The sequence below is a fragment of the Pocillopora damicornis genome, chromosome 13 (assembly GCF_964200805.1).
Source record: "Pocillopora damicornis chromosome 13, jaPocDami1.2, whole genome shotgun sequence".
NCBI lineage: Eukaryota > Metazoa > Cnidaria > Anthozoa > Scleractinia > Pocilloporidae > Pocillopora > Pocillopora damicornis.
In genome coordinates, this window is record NC_142682.1 from 7,738,213 (window position 1) to 7,758,247 (window position 20,035).

Genomic DNA, 20,035 nt, shown 5'->3' on the forward strand with positions numbered 1-20,035 from the left:
CATAGAGCAGGGGTCAGTGGGTAGTCCACAGAGCGGGTGTCAGTCTTTTCAACTCTCCCATAAGTGCCTTTTTACATGTAGGGAAGGTCACCTTTCCTGACAGGCCTCCCCTCCAGGAGGGTCTACAAAGGGTACGTATGGGGGGGGGGGGGGTGGAAAAGGGTTTGTAAGTGATGTATGATTAAGCCAAAAACTAATAAGTGACACACGAGTTTTACAGAGAGGCAAGGTAAAAAGGTGAGATGTGGAGTTTTTTTCCATCCCTTTCAAATTTGTGATCATGAAATACTGTTTAACTAAAGCAGGTGTAAACCCCCTCCCCCCTTATCCTCCTTCCTACTATCTCGTAAGTACAGTTAACCTTGGGGGAAGGTGACCTTCTCCACTCACAAGCCTCAATATCTTTTCTTCAGGGTTAACTTTTTGCTTCATTAAGCCCGCGAAAGCTAAAGATTAGGTTAGCCCCCTAGTTGGGTCAGGTTTAAGGCTAAGAGATCACTGTTACACTCCCTATCACAGAGATTGTACATATTTGAGCAGAGAAATTCCACAACTTTCCATAACTTTTTCCATAACTTTTAAAAAAATTCAATGAGCTAAGTTGAGCAAGTGTGCTGATTGGTTCACTCCAAACAACACACAAATTTGCATAAATGTCATGCAAGTTTGCAGTGTACACAAAAATGTGCACAAGTGTAGATCTTGCAACACACCCTAATGTAGAGTTTAATTCTACTGAAATTAAATCTTACTTTGGATCTGCATTGCTTAGCACTTACAGATAACCTGCTGATTTTCATGACTTCTCATGATTTTCCAGGAACCAAACCTAAATTCCACTACTTTCAAGGCCTGGAAAATAAAATAATAAAATTCCATGACCTACCATGTTTTCCACAACCCACACAAAACCAACAATCATGACAAAGATAGCTTACCCCAGTAATAAGCCTTAAGAATTATCTTTGGAACTATATATGATGGCCAGAGGTGACAGTCTGAACCTGGGTGATACAAGATATCTCCCTGTGGTATTGTCCAGTATCATCTGTGAAACCTTTCACTGACCTTTTACCTAGGAAAAGTTTGCTGTGCAATAGAAATACTGAAATATCATTGCAAACAATAAAAGATCAAACCAATAGTTGTTTATTACCAAGTAACAACAGCCTCTGAACTAAGAAATCAGTTTACATTTCACCTGACGAGATACATATTTTGAAAATTCTCTTAATTACACTCAGCCATAAGTATTAACAGTTTATTGCATTTTGCAAGACCATTAATGTTCCAATTAGCCACAAGAAAAGAACAGTTGCATAAAAAAAAATTGCCAGCAAGGATCCAAAGGCATCAATTCAGCGAAAAAACAAAACTTTCTCAAATTACGGTGTCGATCTTTGGCTGATTGATCGGCGTCACGTTATCAACATTGCGTGCGCAGATTAAAAGACTTCAAGAAAATATTTTCTTTACAGTAGAAGTAAGAAGATCCGCATCAAATTTCATTCGTCATTTTCAAAGTCTTTCAGATTCTTCCTGTTTCGCTTGTGAAAGTCGTCATTTGCCCATGTGTAGATCAATATTCCAGTGATAACAGCCGGTAGCTGATACGGTAACTGCAACTTCACTCTTCTGGCCATGTTTGCCATCCCTTTCGCAATCCCAGCAAAAGCACGTTGTTCGAATGGAGACAAGGAATAAGTGATGATATTCTTGGCATTCGTCAGCATCCCAAATTTTCGACCCATCTTGAACCAGAAGCACCCAAACAGGGAAGATTTACCACGGGAATGCAGTTATAACATCAACTCGAAACAAGCCAATATGGCGTTCAAAGCTCGCTAGGAAGCATGGGATCGTAGATCGACTTCGTCTCCGAATAATATCGGAGGCTTCCGACAAGGTCCGATTGTTGACGATCACTGATATCAATGAATGCGGGCTCGCGGGAAGTTGTTTGCACGTCAACCAACGTCCACGGTGATCAGTTCCGCTTTCGCGTGATAGACCACATCTTCCAGCTGAGTCATTTATTTGATTCAAGATTCTCTGACCTTCTAATGTAACCAATTTACAGATTTACTTTTTTGAGGGCGTTTGGACCTCGACTTGCTGGCATGCGAAGGAGGAAGAGGAGTGTAGGCGAGCGCTACCGGCTCGTTGCTCCAAAACATGCTCAAACTGATGAACTTCTCAATAACATTCACTCTAAGTACAATCTTGGCAATTCGATCAAGACCACCAAGTATTCACTATGGTCCTTTCTTCCAAAGAATCTATTCGAGCAATTTCACCGATTTGCGAACATTTACTTCTTGATGATCATAATTTTAAATTTGATTCCTGAAATTAATGCATTTGGGAAATACATCGCCATGGTGCCTTTGATATTTGTTCTTTCGGTGACGGCGATAAAAGATTTATATGAAGATCGAAGACGGTACAAATCGGATAAAGCGGTGAATAATAATATCTGCCATGTTTTTAACAGGTGAGTATCTCTATTTTCCAATTTTATTTTTTGTTTTTTGCTGCTCTTGGATTTACCCAGTTGCATATTTTATCAAGTCGACGTGGACGTTCTTCAAATCTTGTTCTTAAAAGCAAATATTCTAAGCTGAAGATCAGTATGTCTTTTATGTTTCATTATTACTCTAGAAACGTATAGAGAGTGACATATTGGAAACACGCTTTCAATCTCAATATTTCTCTTATGAGGTTGATAGATCTAATATACAAGAGTGCTTGAAAGATTTAGTCTGCAACATGCATTACAAAGATCTAGACTTGTGATAAGTAAACACATCTGCCCACACACTTAAGTAATTTTTAATGAACGGAATGATGTTCCCCATGACAAAGCAGGAAAAAAACCAAACTGCAATTAACCTTCACTTTAACATGAAGCTTTTTTTTTCTCCTTGTACTTTTCCCCTGTAATAAATCAAAATTGCAAAATATGCATGTTGACCTTCAGTTGACCAAAAGAGAGCATGGAAAGACTACAAGCATTTATTAACTTTTGTAGACATTGTGAAATTAATGATGTCAGGTTAAAAAGCAATGTTTACTGGAGGCTGATGTGGTTCAACCGCCTAAAGATGATTGTCAAAATAGAGTGGCACTTGAAATATTATGGAGATTTGTGATCATAGGGTTAACTTAAGCAAAAAGTATTTTTTTAGCTTAAGCCAAAAACTGCTGTTTACCATTCAAAGATAATTAAACATTTTTATGATTTAAGAGAAAAATGTTTATTTACAGAATCATCTCAAAATAAAACTTCAAATGTTACATCACTAAAAGCACAGGAAAGAAAAAAGGCAATTTCATACATATCATAAAATATCTCTTTTACTGGATCTGCAAATTTTCTAATTTGTGATGTGTTGCTAGTCCAATTTAATCACAGGTTTTTTATGTGAATGGACTTATTAGAAATATATGTTTGTGTTAAATTCGGAATTTACATAACAACAGGTTAATGTAAGTTCTGTTTCAGCCAAGTTTAACAGTGGCCTCTGACAAGCTTTCTTTTCTGGGCGTGAAAAATTTGATATGTTGTGCCTAGATAAAGTATGTTTATAGTAGTTCACTCAAGTGAATTGTTTCATCTTCAAAAAATAAACTCAAACAGAAACCACAAAAAATTACTTAATTTAGAATAGAATGATATAAGATGTACATTTATAGATTTTTTTGGACCTAGTCTAAAAAAATTATGACATGTAAAAAGTTATATATAAAAGCCAGAAATTATAGTCAATAACTAGAACAGTATCAGACACCATTACCAACCAGTATAAATAAAATTATCATATGGCCAACAAATTAGCAGCTGCAGACAGTAACTGTTGTTTGAGCTTCATTATGTCAGGTGCAATGTGTTCTGCACCAGTTCATATATTCTTTTCACATCCTTCCTTCTGGAATGAAATACACTCCATACACTTTTTAAAATAATAATTCAACTTATTTTTTTATATTTTAAAGTGAGGCTAAGGAATATCAACCAGTCAAATGGAAAAAGGTGGTAGTTGGAGATTTTGTGAAGCTTAGAAGTGATGAGAGCATCCCATCAGATATCCTTTTAATTAACACAAGTGATGAAAATTCTATTTGCCACATTGAGACAGCTAACCTTGATGGAGAAACCAATCTGAAGCAAAGAGAAGTGGTGAAAGGACTTAATCTGGTATTTATAGATTTATTTTTGAATTGTTTTTGCTTGATACTGAGCTCAAACAACTCTCATAGTTAATGGTTTCTTTTCATTAACCTTTGAAGAATATGGATACTGATTTTAAGTTAAACAGATAAAATTTTCTAGATCAGTTTAATTTCTATTTTGAAATTTGCTTGAAGAAAGAAATCAAAATCCATATGGATTTAAAATTTTTAAACTTAATTTTGCTTGTTTATAAGGGTCATTAAGTGTTCTTACAAGCACCAGCAACTTCTGTTATCATTATTTTTTTTTGTTGACAGGAAAATTTGAGATTTTCCCCTGAACAGTTTGAATTTAAACTCAAGTGCGAGGAGCCAAATAATCACATTCACAGATTCCATGGGACCTTGTAAGCATATCGTTTTGACAACTGCATTTGACTTTTGTAACTGTCATGATGACTTCCACCAAGGTTGCAAAGAAGGCCAGTGTCAGTCACTACTTAGTCTGTTCATTAGTACTGATAGGAAACTATCTGAGCACTAGACCTCTTGGTTTTTTGGTCGATACTAAGTGTGACAGCTTATAAGCCTCTTGTTAATATAGTGAAATTATGTGTACATCTACTGTAAATTCGGTGGGTACTATTGTGAGACATCACACCAGCGGGAAAGATGATCAAGTTTATAAGCTCAGCTGTCCAAGAAGAAGGAATCATATTTATCTTCTTGCATGAGCATGAGTTATAGAAAACAAAACTTTCTGTCACATTAGCCTAACTTAGTATATTTAAGTTTATTGGAGATAAGATTTCAGCAGCTGTGTTATTGTTGGTCTCTCTTCTGATGTTCAGATCCAATGATGAGGGAAGGGAGATTCCTGTTGGAAAGAGCAATCTGCTGTTGCGTGGCTGCATTATTCGCAATACAGACTGGGCAGAGGGAATGGTTGTCTATGCAGGTAAGGAAATGCTTTTACATGGAATTCAGAATATAAGTATTCACATTAATGGGGGAAATTTTCTTCAATTTAAAAGATTTCCAAACAATTTAATTTGTATTTTTCTTTAATTGCCTCTCACTAGACATCCATAGATCAGAAAAAAAGGGAAATTTAAACCATTGCACATGTAGGCAATTCATATTTGGTTTAACATTCTGGGGAAAAGGTGCAGGACTAAAATTTGCCCTAAAAACTCTTGAATGTTTTACCTTGTTGTCTAAGGTATGGGCTATAGTTACTGTACTGTAAAATATATGTGGTGGTATGACTGACCTTCAGGGATCATTTTATAAACTTTTAAACAAAAAATGTTTTTTTTCTAAATTTCCCTGTTGCTGTTAGGTCATGACACCAAAGCTCTAATGAATAACAGTGGTCCAAGATACAAGCGCAGTAAAGTGGAAAGGGATCTTAATAAAGATGTTGTGGCATGTGTCATCATTCTCTTTATTCTATGTTTCCTTGGTGGTGTTGGTAAGTAATGTGGTAATGTATATCATAGCAGATTATGTAGAACACTGGAAAAAAATTTCTCAGCAGTAAGCCCACTGCCACATTTTCAAGAAGAATAGTTGTTAGATATGCTTAGCATGTGTACAAAGAAAACCCTCTGAAATTTTTCTTGTTCCTAATGAGTGGCTAGAACCTTGGTAGTAGGGCCTAACTAGTATCTGGGAAGCACTGGTGAAAATCCAGTTGACGCCCAGTTTTTTTTTTTTTTTTTTCAGACTTCCCATCTGCAATTGCTAAAATTTCAGCTTGCCTGCAATGATCATGGCTTAATTTGATTTGTAGTTTCATAGTTAAATTTTAAAAGCTTTGTGAATTCTCTCTCATTTTTTGATGATGCATGTCTCTGTCACAGGTTGTGGGTTTTGGTCGTGGAAAAATGGTTTCTTCAACACACACTTCACACCTGGTTTCACTGGTCCAGATCAGCCATTTGTGAGAAAACCAGAGATGGAGGGTTTCATCAGATTCTGGACATTTGTCATAATTTTGCAGGTTTGCTAGTTACTTTAGTAGGTACATGTACATGACCTGTGTGATACTTTTTTCATGAACTGTGGTGGTTCTTTACGTGACCATTAAACTGAAATTGCTCCTCTTTTGTACCAGTAATTATAGATAATCTAACTTGTCATTTACATTTACAGAGAATATCCCAAACAGGCATACTTATGCTGAACACATTTATTTATCCTCAGGTCCTCATCCCAATCTCTCTTTATGTTTCTATGGAAGTTGTTAAGTTGTTCCAAGTGTATTTCATCTCCAATGACCTGGAACTATACTATCCTGAAATGGATCAACCAGTCCTATGTCGTGCACTGAACATTAATGAGGATCTAGGACAGATCAAGTATGTCTTCTCAGACAAGACAGGAACTCTAACTGAAAACAAAATGGTATTCAAGAGGTGTACCATTGGTGGAAGAAACTTTCCTCACAAGGACAAACTTGGTAAGAATGTCGCATGCATAGGGTGTGTGGAAGCGAACAATTTAATATGATCATCCTCTATTATTTAAACTTTTGTTATAAATTGGAATTGTTTTTTACTGGAAAAAAATCCATTTCCCTTTAAGGGCCACCCCTTTCCCCTCAGAATCTTCAGGGTTAGGGTTGAGGTCAGTCTAGCCTGTGTGGGTGCTCAGTATTTTCTAAGCAACAATTGGGCCACCATCTTTGATTTTAATGGCAGCAGTAGGCTGGGGAGAGAAAGAAACATTTGTACCAAGGGGGTGAGTGATGGTCAGAAATAAGTAGAGGGATGGGGTGGGGGAGTGTGAATACTATGCTCCCCCCCCCTCCTCACCACTGCCTCTTTCTTTAAATCAAATGTGGCCAGTTTAAAAGATGATTGAGAGCTCCTTAAAGGTAACTCACCCTAATGAGATGCCTGCACAGGTATAAGCAAGAAATGGAAATGCCAATTTTTTTACATTTCCTGATGAAACTTTGATTATTTTCCATGTTAATGTCAGTGACAATCTTCTTTGACCACTGTCCCTTCTCTGGGAGAATTCTGAGCAGTTTATTTCCATATAAGTGAGAGTTTCAGTGTATTCTTAATTTCTTAAATTAGCCTTCTCATTTTTCTTACTGTGGCTAGTAGAAGGCAATCACATGATTCCCAATCAAAAAGTTATTTTATAAATAACCCAGCATTGCCCCAGTAGTTTTATAAATTTTTTTTGCTCTATAAGGGAGGTGATGTTTATGATCATTTCTGACTAGTAGAACATGTCATGTACTGAAAGATTTTGTACACTTTAATCTGGCTGATTTTGATGTCTGTTTCATTGCAACAATTAACAGAGTCAGATGTTACAGATGCTGCTCTGTCATCATCAGATGCTGATCAAATGTACCGTCAAATTTCTGAGGGATCAAATGTAAGTGAATTATGCTAAAGACTTACCGAAATTTGCTGATCCATGTTGCAAGGGAGCCATTTTGAATTTTTACATGTATTAAGAGATCCTGTCAGATTGTTCAAGATTTCCATAAGGATCTTTGTCTTGTGTAGTCTTGCAAGGGTCCTCCAATAATGATTTCTGTGATCTGGTTGTTAATGGTTTCTTAATTTATCCCTTTGACTCCTGAGGGTGACCAGCATCTAACTTCTCATTACAGTACCAACCCTGAATTACACATTAAGGTCACGGGAACAAAGAAAATCATTACCAACTAAATAAGCCCTGGCTTGTTAAACAAATTCTCCTTGTCAGTACCGTAGGGAATGTATAGAGAACAGTATAGAGAATACACAAACTAATTTTAAGGTGTAAAACATTGATCAGGCCATGGCTAGCAACTAGTTACGTGTTTGTTGATATGAATGTTCGTGTGTTATTAAGAGGTTGCCTGAATGGAGGCATTTACTTTCGACCAGCCTGCAAAGTTACAGGGGTTAGAAGGCATTGCATTTCTATATTTCTCAGCAAGCTCAAAACTGGTCAGCATGGCGAACAAAATGCTATTTCTCAGGCAATAACTGGCATTTCACAGATGTGAATGAAAATATTTTGTCTGTGGTAGTAAGTTATTCCTTCTTTCCTTCTCCAATCCCTTATGGCTTTCTCGTTAAATACAACTTTCTAACATTGCATAGAATCTTTTGTTTGCTTAATTTGACTGTTCCACATTGCAGGGTGGTGAAGTTTACTGGGATAAAGAACTTGCACAAGTAGTGGAATCGAGCAGCAGTAGTAGCTACCACTGTGGGCCACAAAGCTCTTACTTGAGAGAGTTTTTCATATTACTTGCCATATGCAATACTGTGGTTGTAACAAGAAAGTCTAGCGGGACTTCAAATAACAGCGCTTCACCACCAACAGATCAAACCGATTTACCCCACAATTCACATAATAAACACGTCCCTGTAGATTTAGGCGAGTACAGTTCGTGGAACGATCACCTCTGTAGGCCTGATTATGGAAGCACACACTCTCACTCAAGAGACTTAAGTTCTGCACATGGCAACCTGGGTGTGTCGGTAACACCTGTGAAAACTGCTCTTGAAAGGTCATCTAAACGGCCTAAGTGCCCCGCATCTCTGATGGAGGCTGCGGTGGAAGACAGTACAGCAAATGACGAAATTATTTATGAGGCAGAGTCGCCTGACGAGGCCGCACTTGTGAAAGCTGCTCACTTGTACGGCTACAAACTTCTAAGTCGTAGTCCTGAGAAAGTTACTTTGCATATTCCTGGCGAGGGTCCAGTGACTTACGAAATATTACAAGTGCTACCATTTGATTCTTCGCGTAAACGCATGTCAGTTATCGTGCGCCGTCAGGATGACAGTAGCATAGTGTTGTATTGTAAAGGTGCTGATTCAGCCGTGCTTCCAAAGCTGGAACGAGCTAATCAACAGTTCCGAGCGGATGATGTTGATGCAGGTGAAGGGTCGTGGGCGGCCAGGAGTAGCAGTAGGGGATCGTTAGTGGAGGAGACGTCGAGTCATTTGGATCTTTATGCTAGGGATGGGCTAAGGACTCTTTGTATGGCCAGAAGGGTGAGTGATTTATGATACTACTTTGCTAAAGATTGTAACAGTTCAATAAAGTGTGATTGTTGTAATATAATTAAGACTGTAAAGACTACAGCGTTATGCCTTTCAACTGTATAAATGACCGCGTACTGTGGGGGGAACGGCACAGAGGTCTGCAACGCATACAGTAAATTAATAATCTTCGCGAGGTTATGGTCCAAAACACGGAAATACCCATGTATTGTATTATATTTCGAGCGAAGTTTCGCCCCGTTGGCAACGATGCACGCTATACGGATTTTCATTCCTTGGATTAGACTAGAAGTAAGGACTTCAAATCGTGTGAAAATTAATTACGCGAAAACTCCATTGTTTCCCAACTTCGAGAGTCTCCAACCGAGTTTCGATGGTCTCGATACTCGACTTAAACATCTCGAAACTCGATTCGAGCCTCGATCCTCGAATTTATTGGGTATCGAGTATCGAGGTTCGAGATCGAGGTTCGAGGGACTGTCAACTTACCTTTGAGCGGTACTGTATAACACTCCTCAGTTTTGGCTAAATGACGGAACGGTTACCGCTAACTTACCGTAACAGAACCTACCTTTACGACCGAGAGTAAGTTGTATTTTATCAAAAGTGCTGCACAATTTTCTGAGGATTGTTCACCAAGAGTTAGAATAATATACTGCTTTGCGACGTAAGGATGCTCTGTTAGGTCCGCAAAAATTAAAACTCGCAAAACTTTCATGTTGTGCTATAGAAATACATATGGTTAATTAGAGTCCTCAATATATTTCATTTTCAATGCTGAGAGACCCACTGGAATATTGGCGCAGAGCATATGCACGACAGGAACTGACTGAAAAGAAATCGCGGAGCCGTCTTTGCTAAAGCACTTAGTGTTGTAGCGATAATTAGACTCGGACATAAACATCATATCTACTGTTGTTTCAGGACTTAGCAACCGGCGATTACGAGGATTGGTTAGAACAACACCGGCATGCTGAAACAGCTCTCCATGACAGAGAAAGGCTCCTTCGAGAGTCAGCCCATAGACTAGAATGTAACTTGGAGCTCCTTGGTGCTACTGGCATTGAGGACCGTTTGCAAGATGATGTCCCTGAGACCATCGCCATGTTACGTGAGGCAGGCATCAAAGTTTGGGTCCTCACAGGAGATAAGCAGGTGATTGAAAGATGAAATTATAACCAGATACTGTTAGCCCGTCTGGTCATTGGAGCGCTTTTCAATTGAGTATCGTAAAAACAAAACCAGAGTATTACATTGGCCAATCAGGGCAAAATAAAACACTACAATCAGCCAATAAGAACTCAAAGTGAAAACGGGAAAACTACTAGAAGCGCGGGAAACGCGGGTGCGCACATTGGTATTGGTTTGATTCTTGCATCTGATTGAGTTCCCTCAACAACACGCAGGTCCAAGTGAAGCAAAACTAATGCAGATGCCGTTTGCTTCCGACACCTAACTGAAAGTATCTCAATTTCTGGAGACCTATGAAGTTTTGCTTTTAGCTTTTCACGCTGGTTGACTTACTCACAGATTAACTGATTTCTTGTTTTGTGCGTCTGTAGTATTTGAAATTGAATTAACCCAAGCTGTAATTTTATTTAGGAAACCGCAATTAACGTGGGATATTCCTGCAAACTTTTGGACAATACAATGGAAAGGATCGTTTTGAACGCGAAAACAAAGGTATGCTTTCCTTTTTTCTATTTGTTTTATAGCACTTATTTTTTAGTCCAAGAACCTAACAAAATCGTAACTTCATTTCTGCCGGCAGGCGGAATGTGAAGACCAGATCACATCTTGGCTGGCGCATTTTCAGTCTGAAGTAAGGAGTATTTCCAGCGACCAGTCCTCCAACACAGTGTCAGGCCGTATCAATGCACACCTGAATGACAAAGCTGTCGGACTTGTGATTGACGGACGGACACTCATGTTCGCGCTCGAGGAGCCTTTGAATGAAAAGTTCTTGGACTTAGCCAGACATTGTCAGGCGGTTCTTTGCTGTAGAGCTACTCCGTTACAAAAGGTTAGTTGTGGTATGTAAAGTTCTAAACTTGGCTAGGGCTGATCTTAACGATGGTGTAAATTCAGACAACAGACGACACGTTGTAGATAATAAAAGAAACTATTGCCTTAACCCTTTACACCCTAAGATCAGTATGCATATTCTCCATACTGTTTTCTACACATTTCCTAAGGTGCTGTCGAGGAGATTTTGCTTAACAATCAAGAGCTCTTGTACATGCTGATCATCTCCTTTACACTCATGACCTTAATGTTTGATCCAGGGGTCATACTGTAAGGAGAAATTAGAGGCTTATCACTCTCAGTGGTGAAAGGGTTAATGTTATAGGTATTTCACTCTTTCAGTTCGGCCAATGATTTGAACCTTGGAGTAATAGTTGGTAGGATAATCTCATCGGGAAAAAAAAACCGTTGGAGTCTTTCATCCAATAACGTCGCCACGACGGCAAAACTTCCTGTAGGATCTTTTTAGAACAATCCGCTCTAACTGCTGAACCGAAAAATTCTTGCTACACGGTCTACTAGATTTGACTTTTATTTATATCCCCAACTGAGCCTCGGTATGTCTTGGTTTTTAGTCTGCAGTTGTTCAGCTGGTCAGAAATGGGCTGAAAACAATGACGTTAGCGATTGGTGATGGTGCTAATGACGTAAGCATGATACAAATGGCCGACGTTGGAATTGGAATTTCGGGTCAAGAAGGAATGCAGGCTGTCATGGCAAGCGACTTCGCTATTGGTCGATTTAAATTCTTATCTCGTCTCCTATTGGTCCATGGTCACTGGTGCTATGATCGAATCTCCAAGATGTTTCTTTATTTCTTCTTCAAGAATGCTGTAAGTCAGCTGTAAATTTGACTCTATTCAACTTTAAACGATAATGTTTTCGATGAATCACAATAATAGTTTTTATACAGAGTGTTTTGTTTTGTAACCCTTTAACTCCCGGAAGTGATCAACAAGCAACATCTTCCTATAATATCCATACATTATCCACCAAACAAGTGATGAGAATACTCCCACTTTTCAGGTAGAAGTTGTTATCTAGCACCAAGTTCTTGTACCTAATTTACAAGGAAATGTGTAGCAGCTAAAGGGAGAATTAAAAATCAGATCGTGAGAGTTAATGAATTATGGCTGGAAAGCAGAAATGAAAATTTACCTAAATCTGCAGCCAAATAAACTAAAATCAATCAATTTTATTTGTAATTATTTGATAATCTGTCAAGCCGTTCAACTTTAATTTGAGTGAGTTATTATGTACTACCATGGAATAATGACAAAAGCAAAAATGCCTGATAGAAATAGCGGTCTGGCAGAAACCGGTGGACGTAGGTACTTGAGGTTATTGACTTCAGCTTGCAATAGAGTGCTATTCGATTGAGTGCCGCGAAACCAAAACCAAAGTTAGAGCAACAGTCAATCATAGCATGGAAACTATCACAACGAGCCAATCAGAAGAAAGGAAACTACCTTCAAGAACCAATAAGAAGTCTAAGTACAAACAACCAACTAACTAAAACGCGGGAAAACGCGGGTGACCAAGGCGTGAGTGGTTTCAGTTTTACATCTGATTGGTGGAAAAGGTGGCGCGAGTTTTCTTGACCAATTACGGAGCGAAATAAAGCAGAAACGAAGCAATCTCCAATTACTTACGACATATTATTTAAAATTGCTCTATTTTCATTGTGCTTTTCCTTTCAGATGTTTGTGCTCGTTCTTTTCTGGTTTCAACTTTACAACGGTTTCTCAGGCTCAAATGCTATCGACGACTTGTCTCTGATTCTCTTCAATCTTGCGTTCACAACGGTGCCTCCGGTGATTTGTGGAGTCCTGGATAAAGATGTTCCCGATCTAATATTGACTGCAAATCCTTCTCTGTACAAAACAGGACAGAAGAGCAAGGTTCAGATCAGTAGAATACAGCTTTATTTTTATATGTAGCTGTAATCGAACTATTCCTCGTATTACAAAGATCTAGTTAGACAAACCATGTTAAGAAGCACCAGACACTCTGAGTCCCACTTTGAAGTACACGTGGGGAACGCGCTAGTCATGTGTTAGGCGTGCTGGACTGTGGATCGGTCTGCTTACGAGCCCCGATTAGCGTGGTGTCTTCTTGGGCATGGCGCATCCCTGTCACAGTTTTTCTTCTTGCCCAAGAGTAGGAGTGGTTACGGATGAACTTTTAGTAACAAGTGACGGTTCTTCGTCGGGAAAAAGGGGAGGTGGGGGGGGGGGGGGTAGGGTCTCCTACGATGGACTAGTACCCGTTCACAAGAAGTTGTGATACTCGTAGTCACCTCATGTTATAGTCATGTGGTTAAACTCCGGCGGTAGAGGGCATTACTCTCGCCAAACTTTCTCTTAAAGTATTCTTTGGCACATATCATACCGTTCCTGAAGAGGTACTGATCAGAAACGGATTGAACAGGTTTTTGAGCCTACTCCCAAGGGCCCTTTGCCAATCATCAAGCAATGTGAAAAAGGCATTACGTGCTTTTTTCGTTCAACTGAAATAATCGTTATGTTTTAATCACGGATTTGTTTGAAGTACTTCGTTAGTAAAGGACTGTATTTTGGATAAAACTTTTGATTTTGTTTTTACCTATAGCTTTACACAAGGAAGCTGTTTTGGACGACAATCTTGGATGCTTTGTATGAAAGCTTGGTGGTGTTCTATGTAGCTTTCTGGGTGAGTATAATGAATCTGAAATACCAAAGGCCTAAGAGCGCTTTTTGATTGAGCCAAAGAACCTTGGACGCTTAAATAAGCTCCTGGTGCTAATCTGACTCGGGCACCGACAAGCGGGTTTGACTAATTAACAATTAGCCTTAGATTTGAATCTGATTTGTCACAAGATCTTCTCAATAACAAAAAGAGGTGAGAAAAATCTTGTGCAAACCGAATTTCTTTCTTCACTCCTTTGACTGTTGCTCCAATCAGTGTTGAAGAACACGTGATTTCACAAATCAAACCAAAAATGACAAATTGACTTGTCAAATGTTTTAATGAAAGTAAGAAGTATTTAATCTCAATATTTCTGATTTAATTTCCGATGGTAGATTGATTTCTCAGATAAGAACTGTGAATAAAGGTCAGCGGTTGATTCAGCAATGCGTCGACGCATTAGAGGATGTCAAGTGCAATTAATAAGTGTCACTGTTTTTAACTATTTCCAATTTTTATTCATTACAGGTGTATAATGGAACCGCTGCTGGCATTCGCATGGTTGGGGTTACCCTTCACCAGACTTCTGTGATAGTTGCCAACTTGTATTTAGCTCTGATCACAGCTCAGTGGGTAAGGAAAACAGCGAATATTTCAACCGTCATTTCTTTTTCTCCCAAGTAATCGAACCTTTCTCAATTTTACTAGAAGTTTCGATTTAATACAGTTCACCATATACATATAAGGAAAAGGCTGCACAAGTGAAAAATGACTTTTTTACCCCCTCTGATTGACTAGCTCGGAAGTGACTAGCAAAGCACTATTCAACCAAGAGCAGCCGAAGCCAAACAATGAGAGGAAGTAATACCAGAACTCAACAAGAACCTCAAACCACAGTACGGCCAAGGTTCAAACCCAGGCCCTCAATCGGAACTTGAGCACGCTAACCGTTAGGCAAACGCACCTCCCAGGAGATAACTCCTCAAATGTCTGTAATTTTGCGGGCAACTGCAAATCTGTCTATTAATGTAAGGCGTACTAACTCATGTCGTGGCATTTTACCCGCAGACAATTCTACATAATGTGTTCCTATGGGGTAGTATCGGTATCTCATTCGTGTGGTTCGCTCTCTTTGGCGAAATTAGAAGCGTCTTTTGGGAGATGTATAAAGTACCATTCGTAACCATGGCAACCAGGGAATTCTGGGCTGTTTGCGCTTTAAGTGCGGTTGCTGCTCTGCTTCCAAGGTATTGTTGAATGTTATCCGATGTAAGTTTAGTTCTCAGTTAGTAATCGGGCGAATGATTTCAAACTGGCCAAGCGCGTAGCGCGAGGTTCATTTGAAATTAGGAGAACGATGACACCTGACACGAAGTCCGATTACCAATTAATGTCGGCAGAACAACAAAATGCGAGAGGCTCAAGAATGAAACATGTAATTTTCAGAGCTTGTACGCTTCTTATGGATAACTGATCAGCTAAAGTTCAATTTTCTAAAGTTGATTTTCAATCCAAAACCTGTCAACGCGCTCATCTAAGAAGTTTTCGTTTATTCTGATTGATCAGCGAAGGGTTGGAAGGTGAAATTCATTGATTGATAGTTTATAGTGCTTCATCATTTTTCGCGTAGGTAATCACATAATTTCTAGTGCAATTTGTGGTCTTTGGAAAAATTTACAAGTGCCTATTTATTCCAAATTGCACGAGGAAAATCATATGATTTCCTATTAATAATAGACATGAAAAAACACGAGATAACTTATCATAATTATGCAGAGGCAAGGCGCGCGCATCAAGTGCAAAAATAGTGTATTCAAACCCTGCAAGTGACATTGTGCGTTCTGTCAAAACAACTGCGTACGATCAAAACAATAATATACAATGATATTTTCACATTTTTAAGGCGCAAAAAAGTCGATAGTCCGGCTAAACAGTTCAAGGAATTGTTCAGTCTGGTTTTTACTTCTTTGCATTGATTTAACCCTCTTCTGCATTGAATTACATGAAAACTGCTTTTATCTGAACCAATCAGAACTGAGTAATTTTTCATGTATCTTATTAACTGCTTAACTGTCCGATTTGGCCTTTTACTTATTAATATTTTTTTTCCTATTTTCAGGGTGGTAATTTCAGTGTTTCGGCACACGATTTGGCCCACAGAGATCAACAAAGCTCAACTGGAGTCAAAACAAAGGGAGGAGACATTGGAGAGTAGAACCACGTCCGTGGACCAAAGTCCTGAAATAGAGAGAACACCGATATCAATTTAAGTGTAACGCAGCCCAGGCGATATACTTCAGTGATGTTCTCCGTTCTTTTCTCCTGTTAAGTGCTGTTGGGAATAGTTACCAGGTCTTAGCAACTTGAGTCGATCAAGAGAACAGTATAAGCGATTTTATCTCCCTTATGTATGCCGTCATATTAATAATTCTAACCCCTGGAGGTATCCATTAACTGACGAGAATGACAATTTTCGAATGTGCAACCAAACAACAAATATGGTTTCGAATGGGTTGCAAACCTATCGAGCTATTTCTAAGACTGGAACATGTATCACAGGATGAAGCGCGACCTATTCTGAAACCGACATCGTTTGCACTCGACGTTTCCAAAATGGCTTGATAACTTAAGTACTGTAAATTTTATCCTGATATCCACAGAAGAGTACATTAAATAAATATATTTTGCGGATTTTGGCTTCATCTCCACTTGATCGTTGCATGGAGACCCGTATCAACCTAATTGTGAAATGGTAGTGAGCACTTCCTCCACTTTCAAACTCGGCCGATAACCCTAAGTACAAGTGCACTTTACTGCGCCTGCGTATATCGGTTCAACTCTTCACTCGCATGTTCAAAAAAAAATTCTCACTACAGATTCTTACCGTACATCGTTTTTTGTTTTTGTTTTTGTTTTTGTTTTTCACTCGAGCTGAAAGTTGGTGTTCTATCAAAGGGATATCCCATGGTTAAACTTGTGTCAATTCTTAGTACTTATCCATTTAACCAAGGGCATAGCTAAGGTTAAGGTTCTTGGGTACCGCTTGATATTTGCGCGCGACGGACTTCCTGGTAAAAGAGAGACTGCTTGGGGCCAATTTACTTAGTTAACCCACCCAGGGAGGGAACGGAGGAAGAAAACGGGGTGGAATGGGAGGGACATATAGGCATTTCCATTAGTCCAGTGCAGTCATTTTCTGTACTTCTCTATGAACAAAGGCTGCACAAAATATGAATAAATTAGTTGCAATGATTTTGAATGGTTGTAATGCATCTTTGTTTTCATTAGAATAATTTTAATCGATGCAAAATCTCAGAAAAATACAATGAACTCAAATATAAGCTTCCTTGCTCATTTAGTCATTAGGGTAACAACAATTTTCACAAATTGAAAAAAACATGAAGATACTTCAACTTATACCTTGCACAGTATTTTCAATATTAAAAGGTCGTATTCACAAAGAAAAAATCCTATATTCAAGACCGTATTTCTTTACTTATAAAATGTAGGAAATGCGTCATAATTTTTGTCAGCAACGATAATTTTGTTACATATTATGATATCTTGTGCCTATTAAGCATTTATCTCTGTACATTATGTGCAGTAATTAACGACCATTTTACAAAAGGAGGACCCATCCGTTTTCGTAGTTTAAGTGCGTTATAAACTGTCGTAGATGGAGTGCAATATGCTGGAAAAGTACGTTTTAGATTAAGGTATGTTTTTTTAGCTATTTTCCAGCGAAAGAAAACGAATTGCTTGAACGAATCTAGGGTTCAAATTTTAAGGACATTTGAGCCTGAAATACGAGTTCGCTTGCGGGAAGCATATAGTTATTTAAATCCGAGTGAGGACGCCGCTGTTCAAAGAAAATCAGGGAAGACAGGTTGCGCTGAATCTCTTTACATCTTAATGGATGTGGTCACGATCCATTTTTTTCTCCAGGTGGAATGTTCTGCATGCTTTCACTGACCGCTTTTCTTTGAACCGCAGGCGAGTTCTCCACTGATCTGGAAGCGTAAGGTTTGGGCTTTGGTGGAGGTTCCCTGGCCTGCGAAGGTCTGGGAGGTTTGGGTGGCGGAGGGGACTTTGGACCTTGATCTGATGAAAGACTTGTGGACTTTCGGGGTTTAATTGGGGGCGGAGTTACCCGCCCAGGACCTTGGTTACCATCCGACACATCGGAGCGTGATCGAGATAACGAACCCGTTGGTCGACTTGACGATGGGCTAATCGTGTTCCTCCGTGGGACTGGGACTGGGGTACGGGGTTTCACTGGTTGGTCAACAGACTCTTCCTCTGTCGATGACGTCATCGTTGATGTCCCCGTTAACGTTGTTTCCGAAAATGAAAATGTTTCAACCATTTCAACGGATGTGGAGAAGTGATGAGTTCCTTTAAACGGAATAAGTGGTGGGGTAGAATCGTTCTTCGTGGGCGACGTTGCTAAAAGATCTACATTCCGCGAGATGGATGACGGTGATGGCGGCGGCACATCTATGTTGGATTCGCGCTTTGGAGGTGTTCCTGGGGAAAAGATGTCGCTGTCAAAGGAAGACGAAGCTGAAAAATATTGTGTGCTGTTCGATACCCAGCTTGCTACTGACTCACTGGGTGAAGAAACGTAGTCGTAGGGAACTCGTGGAGACGATGGTGGTGTTACGTAACTATAGTTATTTGGTCCACTGCCACTTGGCCTTGGAGCTGTGAAAGACCCCGGGCGGGGAGTTCCCAGGGATATTGTTGAGCTTGTAGACCCCGATGGAAGAGTTGATCCACGGGAATCTCGCGTTGACGACCCAACCGGGAGTCTATCAGGAAATTGTTTTTGAAATTTTAAAGGAACTGAAGGGGACATTGGAGACGAGAAATCTGAAGCTGTATCAGAGAAGACTGAGGAAGACGCTCGACTGGAAGCGGTGCTGGCGTAGCTTTTACGTTTCTCTGGCAACACAGGAACAGGTTCTGAGTTCGAATCATCTTCAGCAAACGTCAGAGTCTCAGGGCGCTTGAAGGAAAGAAGGGACAGAACACAATCAGTCAGGAGAAAGATAAGTGGAACAATTGAGTGTTCTATATTTTCTATGGCGCCGTAATAAGGGCGCTGGCCTTTCACTGGTGTTGACGTGGTTTAACTTCCAAACCTAGCGTTACATGCGGACTGAGGCCAACGTTGTTTTTTTTCTTTCCTGCTCCAAAGACTTTTCTCTGTATTCTCCAACAATGATACCACAACGTATTAAGTTTCATTGAGACCTGGAAGTAGTAGATGAGCCACTTGGAGAATTTCCGCTTTTAAATTCAGTAAATAGAGTACATCTTTGTGAGCCAATTTACTGTTTTTCCACGAAATAGTCATATATTAGCAAGTGACCCACACTGCACAGGATTCTTTAATACCAGCCTGAGAGGCTTAACATAGAGCACACAATGATAACATCAGGAAGTGATTTCATAATTCACGTTGTTGGTAACCCGTTTCCTCCCTTTCAAAGTAGATATTTAAGTCTATACGTACGTAAAAGAAAACCTGTTTCCTACCATTGGTTTTTCTGGAAACCCTGATTCGCTATCCAGAGACATTCTAGATAGAGACTTCTTGGGAGGTAAAGCGGGAAGATTGACGTCATCAACTGCAGGGGCCTCCCTGGGCTCGTTCCCAGTAACAGCTCCGTTTACAGAATTATCTGCTGGCAGACCAATAGATGTACGTGTAGGAAGGGGTGGAGGGACTGACGAGGTGCTGTCTTGTGGACTTGAAATTAAGACACTTTTACGCTTGGGAGGGAGGGCGGGGGATATTTCCCCACTGGAAAGGAACGTGAAATGAAAAGTAAGAGGAATAAGACCACCAAAGTATTCGTTAGCTTAGTAAAGTTCAGTAGTACATGTACCAACTATAGAGAATAATTCAGAAAACGAGAATTTCAACAAGCTTGTTAGACACTTTTTTAGGTTAATGGATGGTTCATTGGCTCTAATTGCATTTCGGAATGCTACTTCTTCAATTAGTTCTTTTTTTTCTGGTTGGGATTAGTTTTGGTTTAACAACACCTATTTAACCTTGAAATAATTCTAAGGACAAATCTAGTGGATGGACATACTTTGCTTGAGGTGATAGCACAGTCCTTAACATTCCC

The 20,035-nt window shown here is 39.4% G+C and overlaps 2 protein-coding genes across 5 annotated transcripts in view; one reads left to right on the top strand and one right to left on the bottom strand.

Moving 5' to 3' along the window:
* Positions 1 to 315: 315 nt before the first annotated feature.
* Positions 316 to 16,586, top strand: LOC113664561 (phospholipid-transporting ATPase VD). Its single transcript, XM_027180176.2, has 18 exons — positions 316 to 2,494; positions 3,997 to 4,198; positions 4,492 to 4,580; positions 5,025 to 5,131; positions 5,516 to 5,647; positions 6,039 to 6,178; positions 6,382 to 6,637; positions 7,496 to 7,572; positions 8,331 to 9,194; positions 10,128 to 10,358; positions 10,806 to 10,886; positions 10,975 to 11,226; positions 11,804 to 12,061; positions 12,929 to 13,129; positions 13,839 to 13,919; positions 14,424 to 14,528; positions 14,964 to 15,142; positions 16,015 to 16,586. The coding sequence occupies exons 1-18, from the start codon at positions 2,121 to 2,123 to the stop codon at positions 16,163 to 16,165; spliced, it is 3,780 nt and encodes a 1,259-aa protein (XP_027035977.2). The 5' UTR covers positions 316 to 2,120; the 3' UTR covers positions 16,166 to 16,586.
* Positions 16,587 to 17,169: 583 nt separating this feature from the next.
* The window catches only part of LOC113664560 (dedicator of cytokinesis protein 1), a 40,538-nt gene continuing 37,672 nt past the window's right edge, over positions 17,170 to 20,035 (bottom strand). For all 4 annotated transcript variants that reach the window (XM_089192293.1, XM_027180175.2, XM_027180174.2 and 1 more), the window contains exons 58-60: positions 20,000 to 20,035; positions 19,437 to 19,704; positions 17,170 to 18,903 (exon numbers count right to left, since the gene is read on the bottom strand). The exon at positions 20,000 to 20,035 is cut by the window's right edge. In XM_089192293.1, the coding sequence (XP_089048419.1) occupies positions 17,818 to 18,903; positions 19,437 to 19,704; positions 20,000 to 20,035 (1,390 nt within the window). In that variant the 3' untranslated portion in view covers positions 17,170 to 17,817. The remainder of the gene's footprint in view (positions 18,904 to 19,436; positions 19,705 to 19,999) is intronic.